Source organism: Pelodiscus sinensis, unplaced genomic scaffold (genome assembly GCF_049634645.1).
Source record: "Pelodiscus sinensis isolate JC-2024 unplaced genomic scaffold, ASM4963464v1 ctg37, whole genome shotgun sequence".
Taxonomy (NCBI): Eukaryota; Metazoa; Chordata; order Testudines; family Trionychidae; genus Pelodiscus; species Pelodiscus sinensis.
Window position 1 is genome coordinate 3,001,180 of NW_027465869.1, and position 8,251 is coordinate 3,009,430.

General features: G+C 51.5%; 1 protein-coding gene across 1 annotated transcript; it reads right to left on the minus strand.

The window, feature by feature from the left end:
• Positions 1–453: 453 nt before the first annotated feature.
• Positions 454–6,219, minus strand: LOC142824057 (maestro heat-like repeat-containing protein family member 1). Its single transcript, XM_075915794.1, has 4 exons — positions 6,090–6,219; positions 3,769–3,871; positions 2,739–2,804; positions 454–643 (listed from the first exon to the last, which is right to left on the minus strand). The coding sequence occupies exons 1-4, from the start codon at positions 6,108–6,110 to the stop codon at positions 570–572; spliced, it is 264 nt and encodes an 87-aa protein (XP_075771909.1). The 5' UTR covers positions 6,111–6,219; the 3' UTR covers positions 454–569.
• Between the last annotated feature and the right edge of the window lie 2,032 nt (positions 6,220–8,251).

The following is an 8,251-nucleotide window of genomic DNA, read 5'->3' on the forward strand; positions in this document are numbered from 1 at the left end:
AGTTCTTAGAGGGGTCACACGACCCACTTCTGGGCGGGTCATCCGTTCCCGGAACTGCCCCCCGATTGGTCAAAGCGGTTCGCGGGGCGTTCCTACGGGGAAAGCCCTTCCTGATTGGTAGAGGGAGGAGGGGCAAGTCCTTAGAGGGGTCACATGACACCCCTTACTTCCGGTCACCTGCCCCTCTTTACCCCGGATGTATTACCCCCAAGGGCGGGACTTCCGGTGACAGGGGACGGGCCTAACCGGGGTCACATGACATCCTTTTTTACTTCCGGTCACCTGTCCCTCTCGACCCGGATGTACTACCCTCCAGGGGCGGGACTGCCAGTGACAAGGGAGAAGGGACTTCCGGGGAGTCGGGGGGGGGGGACTTCCAGGGTCAGGGGGCGGGGCTAATGTTTGATTGATGGTAGGGCCCTTATACTACTCCCCTACCCCATAGACAGCTAGCAGATATAGCGTTCAGTCTAGCTTCCCACCCAAGTATATGATGTGCAAGCTGGAAACAGAAGCAGGAGCTCTTTCTTCTATTTGTCTGTGCTTCATTCCCCGAGCACTCATCCAGGTCAGATGTCTCTTAGGACCTGAGTTGCCACCAGCTGGACAATGGGACTTGGGTCATTCTGTAGGACCTGGAGAGCTGGAATTACAGAGAATATGACTCACTTTTCATATAGTCACCTATGCCTGCAGTAGCTGGAGATTTAGTACCAGTGAGTACCAAGCTCCAGAAGCTCTCTGTACAAACAAAGCTTTAGGTTCCTCCATTGGGATCCTTCCAAGCTCCAAACTGAGATGGAGGAGGGGGGAGAGGGGAGACCCTGACCCTACCAGAAACTCATCCAATTGGAAGGTGCTCCATTGACTCAATAGCTTCTGCTTTTAAGTTATTTTACATCTCCTGACAGAAATAAATCTGATGGTGTGGAGTTTGGGGTAGCAAAAAGTGGCTCCCAGGGAGCCGATGGAGCCCAAAGAGTGGATCACACAGGTTGGGAAGAGGCATTGCCAGGGTAGCCAGGAGATGCACTGACTTATATCACACTGGCTGCAGTTTCCTCCAGGTACGTCTACACCGCAAAGTTAATTCAAAATAACAGCTGTTCTTTTGAATTCACTTTAATAGCATCTATACATGCAAACCGCTATTTCGAAATTAATTCGAAATAGCAGAGCGCTTAATTCAAATTTGGTAAACCTCATTCTACGAGGAGTAACACCAAATTTGAAATAGCTATTTCAAATTAAGTGCTGTGTAGACAATTAATTCAAAATAGGGGGCCTCCAGCCCTTCCCAGGGAGCCCTGGTGGCCACTCTGGGCACAACCAGGAAAACTTCCTCTCCTCTCCCCCTGGCCCCAGAGCCATTAAAGGGATAGACCCTGGCCCGTGCCAGATCCAAGCCTACCAGCCAAGAGCCAGCAGTGGCCACCGGGGCCCCTGAGCCAGTAGCCACAAAACGTGAGCCAGCAAGGCACTGGCAGCCAACCCTCCACTGCTCCTCAGGAGCAGTCTGCCAGCACCCAGGAGCCTGACAGGGGCTGGAGAAGGCGGGTGCCTTCCTGGTCCAGGGTGGAGATCATGGACCTTATTCAGGTTTGGGAGGGATGCCCCAGCATCCATGATCTCCGCACTAGACAGAGGAACACGGCCGTCAATGGCAGGATAGCTGCCAGCCTGGCCACCAAAGGCCACATGCGAACCCAGGAGCAGGTTTGCATGACAATCAAGTTGGTGCGGTGAGACCCCCAACCTTGGGCCCTGATCTTCCCTTCCCCCTTCTTCCCTTTGCTTCTCCCTTCCAACTTCCTCCTCCCAGGTTTCACCCTCCCCTCTCCCACCCACTCTATTCCTCTCTCCCACCTCCTTTTCCCAGTCTCCCCAGAGGTTCACCCTGTTGTTCAATAAACCCAGTTTCTATTTTTGAACATACATGTCTTTTATTTGACATCAGGAAGGGAGGCTAGGGAGGAGTAAGTAGATGGACGTGAGGGAGGAATGGGGCACGAGCCCCCGGTGGGGAGGACCGGGGTGGCTCTGAGGGCTCCTCGGGGTGGACACTCTCCTGCAGGGCCTCCTGGATCCTGACAGCCCCCCGATGGACTCCCCGGACGGTAGCCTGCAGCAAGTGCAGCTGGGCTGATGGCAACAACCCTACGAGACGCACCGGTGTGCCCAGGGGCAGCTCTGGCTCCATGTGGCCGAGTGCTGTGGTGTCCCGAGTGCAGGCACTCAGGGCACTCCAAGACAGGACTGCTTTGCTCTCCCTCATCGGGGTAGACAAGCGAGCGGGGAACCCTGAGAACTGTCTGTTCGGGGTGGGGGTAGGGTCCCGTGAAGCACCGAGCTCAGTTAGCCTGAGGCAGCAGCCCCACACACTATGTCCTAACCTGATGCCCTGCCAGCACTGGTTCCGGCCAGCCTGAACTTCGGTTCAGGGTCCACTCAGTGTGGACGCGCTATTTCAAAATAACAAAATGCTATTTTGAAATAGGTTTTGTGTATAGATGCATAATTCGAATTAGCTTAATTCAAATTAACTATTTCGAATTAAGTTAACTTGAATTAACGCTGTAGTGTAGACGTACCTCTTTCAGAGCAGACTAAAGCTGAATCTGTCCTTTGATGTGTGGCTGATGCACTTCACACCTGTGGTATCAGTTACTGCTTGCTTGTCAGCTAAATTTCTTTATAACTCACTAATGAATAGGATTTCACCTGTATTTGTTACTTACAGGTCAACAGATGTTCCATGTCCAGCCATTTCATATTCTTGGTGTCCGTATGTTCCAGGATGATGCCTAAATAAGCAGTGTAAAATAAACATCAATAAAAAACCTTCTCTTGTTAAGTGCAAGGTGATAACATTGGCCCTTTGGCTTCTATTGTGGGTCTAAGGTGAGCTGTAGGCAAGAAAATACTAGAAAAGTTTAGCGTCCACACTGAAGAGAAAAAAATTAAGAATGTTTACATAAAACCTCATTTGCTTTAAACAATCTATGTTCCTCTTGCCACTGCTGTCAGTTAGTGGAGATATACTAGGATAGTGTATTAATCTAGTGGTGTGAACAAAGGGCTGGGGCCAGGAATAAGTGCGTACTAAGCAAGGATCTCACATGGATAAATTAATTAGGCCACAATGCTTGCCTGGCTTGCATGGGTGTGCTAAGGAAAGGATGGCACAGGGCCAAAGGGGAGGAATCTAGTGCTTCCTGGGCAAGGCAATCAGGAACCTGCAACAGCAGGCACTGTGTGGCGGTGGCCTGCCTACCTCCCAGTGACGAAGCACCAGTAAGGAACAGTGAACAACACTGAGCTTAGGTCTATAGTTTGAGTCCACACTAACTCTGACTACTAAAAATAGAGTGCAGGTCAGATGACAGAAGCAGTCGGAGGAGCTAGCCACCTTGAGAACAGACTTTTGGGTTTGGATGGGATCATCCTTGGAATAGTTAACCCCTCCTGCTACTCCTGCCACAGCTACTCTATTTTTAGCACACTAGTTTGATCGGAGAATAAACATACCCTACGTGACAGTGTGCCAGCCTCTGCTACTAAATGACTGCGCCATCTCAAAGCATTCTATTGCAAATTACAAATTCCTCCTAACACCACACTGGAGAAGTAGGAGAACATTAACATCTCCATTTATGCATGAGAAGTCACAGCACGGAGAGATTAATAGTAGCTCAGTGCTGCACACAGGGACTTTTTCTGTCTACCTCAAAGGGAATACCAAAAGGGACACGGCACACTTTCTCTCACCAGCTAACTTGGCTGCAACTGCCCGGATCTCTTCCCAGCTGCTGCAGAAGTATGTGATGGTGCTTTTGTAAAAGTTCTCCAGTAGCTCAGCCTTCTCTTTGGCCTAGAGAAAATCAGGGACACATGAGCTCTCTCTGGCTAGAAATGCCCTTTGACTGCCAACACATGCCTTTACAAACCACAAGTAAACAGTCTGTGTTCCTCTTGCCACTGCTGTCAGTTATTGGACTCACTCAGACTTTTTTTTTAATTTAAACAAGTAAATAAAAGAAAGGACAGGAGGCTGTGTAGAAGTGGGGAAAGTGGGAATCTATGGCAGATTTACATTCCTCTCACCCTCAGTCCTGTATCCCACTCTAATAGGGTACGTCTACACTACAACGTTAATTCGAACTAACTTAGTTCGAATTACTTAATTCGAACTAAGCTAATTAAAACTAACGGATCTAGACTAAAAAACTAGTTCGAATTAGCGTTTTACTAATTCGAACTAGCATGTCCACATTAAGTGGACCCTGAACCGGGCTTAAGGATGGCCGGAAGCAGTGCCGGCAGGACATCAGAGGAGGACTTAGAGCGCGGAGATGCTGTCTCAGGCTAGCCGAGGGCTGTGCTTAAAGGGTCCCAACCCCCACGCCGGACAGACAGTTCTCAGGGGTGCCCCGCTTGCAAAGCAGTCTTGGCTTGGAGTGCCCGGAGTGCCCACACTGGGCACATCACAGCACTTGGCCATCAGACCGGCTGCACTTGCCGCAGCCTGCCATCTGGGGAGATGGGGCAATTGGGGGGCTGCAGGAGAGCTTCCACCACAAAAGCCCGCAGAGCCAGCCCAGTCCTCCCCATCGGGGGCGCGTACCCCATTCCGCCCTCAACTCCTTCCACTTACCCTTCCCTAGCCCCTCTTCTTGATGTACAAAATAAAGGACAATTGTGTTCAAAAATGGAATCTGTCTTTATTGAACAAAACTGGGGGAGACTGGGAAAAGGGGGTGGGAGAGGGGAAGAGAGAGGGTGGCAGAGGGGAGGGCAACTAAAATGATCAGGGGTTGGGAACAGGTCTCATATGAAGAGAGGCTAAAGAGACTGGGACTTTTCAGCTTAGAAAAGAGGAGACGGAGGGGGGACAGGATAGAGGTCTCTAAAACCAGGAGTTGGGTGGAGAGGGTGCATACAGAAAAGTTCTTCATTAGTTCCCATAAAGAAGGACTAGAGGACACCAAAGGAAAGGAATGGGTAACAGGCTTCAAACTAGTAACAGAAAGTTGTTCTTCACAAAGCACAGAGTCAACCTGTGGAACTCCTTGCTTCAGGAGGCTGTGAAGGCTACAACTAGAACAGAGTTTAAAGGGAAGTGAGATCAAGCCATGGAGGTTGGGTCCATGGAGAGGTATTAGCCAGGGGGTAGGAGTGGTGTCCCTGCCCAAAGTTTGTGGAAGGCTGGAGAGGGATGGCACGAGACAAATGGCTTGGTCACTGTCTTCGGTCCATCCCCTCCAGGGTCCCTAGGGTTGGCCGCTGTCGGCAGACAGGCTACTGGGATAGATGAACCTTTGTTCTGACCCAGGATGGCCATTGTAAGCTCAGGGCTCAGGGTCGGGGGTCTCAGTGGACCACCTTGATTTTCATGCCCTCCTGCTCCTGGGTGGCCAGGCTGGCAGCTCTCCTGCCCTAGCCGGCCACCTTCCTGTGCCTAGTGCGGAGATTGTGGACGAGGTCCACGATGTCCGCACTAGCCCAGGAGGGAGCCCGCCTTTTGCGGTCCCGGGCAAGCTCCCAGGACCCGCCAGCCTGGTCCCGGGAAGAGGGGGAGGACTGGGGGGCATCGGGTGGGTGGCTCGATCCGCACCAGGTGCAGGGTCTGCCTGCTGGGTGCTGGCAGGCTTGCACCTGGCATGGGCACCGTAGCCATCCCGTGCCCCTTTAAGGGGTCCGGGGCCGGGAGGGGGGCATACGAGTTTCCCTGGTGTTGGCCGGAGTGGCCACCAGGGAAACCTGGGGGGGGCTAGCCTCCCACTAGTTCGCATTAAGGGGCTACACAGCCCTTAATTCGAACTAGTAAGTTTGAACTAGGCTTAATCCTCGTGGAATGAGGATTACCTAGTTCGAACTAAGCGGTCCGTTCGTTCGAATTAAATTCAAACTAACGGAGCGCTAGTGTAGCGCCTATGAAAGTTAGTTCGAACTAACGTCCGTTAGTTCAAACTAACTTTGTAGCGTAGACATACCCATAGATACTTCCATTGCCCATCACACATTCCCCCTGCTTCTACACCACAAGCCTATGCTGTCAATAATCTCATATAATTCTATAGGTCACTCACAAGGTGTCTGCAGATATCCATCTGGAGCTCCTCAGGGTTCAGCTCGGTTCTCCAACTAAGATGCTCATTAAGTATAGTTTGGAGCCTCTTCAGTCCCAAAAATGGGGCACAGAGATGAAATGTAGCTCTGCACTCCTGAAAAAGAGGGTTGCACCATTGAATTGTTCCATAACACGTATTGTGCTCATTCAAATGGAACTCATGTCCTTGACTGCTCATCTACCCCAAGAATAAAAGGGATTCCCCTGAAGTAATAGACAGAAAATATGCCAGCATGACTTTAATAGGGGGAAAGTGACTTGGGTCGGTTTTAAGACTGGGAGACCCGTAGCTGTCTGTTATGCACTCCAGAGAGAAGAGAGGCAAAAACATAAATACTCTTGCTGGAGGCCTGCAGCGTAATACCCCTTATCCAGAATAACACACAAGAACCCTGAGGCTATGTCTACACTGCTAGCTTTTGCCTGCAGAGAGCATGCTAATGAGTGCCAAGAAGTTTCTAATGAGTGCTTCATTAGCATACTCTCTGCCTGCAAAGGCCCGCAGTGTAGATATAGCCTTAGGTCGAGAGGCCCAACTCCACCCCCGTCAGGCTGACTGCATGCTTCCCTCCAGCCTACAAGCAGGGTCAGGAAACCTTCCCTCTTCATTTCAACACACCCCTCCAGTGGTCCCTGCATTGCTAGCTTTTGCCTGCAGAGAGCATGCTATTTCCCCTGCCGTGCCAACTTGCTCAGCGGTGCCCCTAGCAGAATCCAAGCACACGGCAGTGGGGTGTGCCGGGTACCCTACCTGGCCCCACAGCCGGCCGGCCCGCCTTGTTTGCTAGAATCTGAGCAAGCCCAGACAGGTTCCTCTCGGGAGCTATAGCGGACCCTTCCTAGAAACGTGTATGGCGACATGTTCAGTAGATGCACGGCACTAACGGGTGCTCCCACTTCTCTTCCAGATGGACACAATCGGCTTGAAGGAGGAAAACGTCCCGCTGTACAAACAGAGGCTCAGGGACCATAATCTCAACGGGCGCGCGCTGGTCTACAGTGACAACACTGAAATCAAAGAGGCCCTGCACATGAGTCTTGGCGAATGGACCCTCTTTAGCATCCATTTCCTTGGAGTGTTTCCCCCGGCGAATTTGGCCTCTTCTGTGGTGTCCCCCGTCCCGTTCCACGTCAGGCCAGAGGCTCTGAAGAACATGGTTGCCTTAAGAGAGACTGTGGCGAGAGGGAGCAAGCTCTCTCTGAACAGCTCCAGGGAAGATCTTTGGGAAAAGAGATAACTCTGAATCCTGAACACAGAGGTGAAAGTGCCCTGGTGCGCAGCTCCAGCAAGAACTGCAAAGACCTGGGCTGCAACAGGACAGTACCTGTGAGAAACTGTAAAGTTACTTTCACGGCCGCCTGTACAAAACCAGAAGCAAGATCGGGGCTTTCGCCCACAGTGTACCTCCCTGCGTCTCCAGTGACATCGCACGGATGAATCATAGAATCCTAGAGTTGGAAAAGACCTCAGGAGTCAAGTCCAGCCCCCTGCCCAAGGCAGGACCAATCCCAACTCAATCATCCCAGCCAGGGCTTTGTCAAACGGAGACTTAAACACCTCTAGGGCTGGAGACTCCACCACCTCCCTAGGGAACCCAGCCCAGTGCTTCCCCACCCTCCTAGGGAAATAGTTTTTCCTAATGTCCAACCTAGACCTCCCCTGCTGTAACCTGAGACCACTGTTCCGTGTTCTGCCATCCATCACTACTGAGAACAGCCTCTCTCCATCCTCTTTGGAACCTCCCTTCAGGAAGTTGAAGGCTGCTATCAAATCCCCCCTCACTCTTTGCTTCTGCAGGCTAAACAAACCCAAATCCCCCAGTTTCTCCTCATAGGTCATGTGCTCCATACCCCGAATCATTTTGGTCAAGCTCCCCTGGACCCCCTCCAATGCGTCCCCATCCTTCCTGTAGTTGGGGGCCCAGAACTGGACGCAATACTCCAGATGTGGCCTCACCAGAGCCGAATAAAGGGGAATAATCACTTCTCTGGATCTGAAGGCAATGCTCCTCCTAAAGCACCCTAATATGCCATTAGCCTTCTTGGCTACAAGGCCACCCTGTTGACTCATCTCTGGCTTCTCATCCACTGTAACCCCCAGGTCCTTTTCTGCTGCTTAGC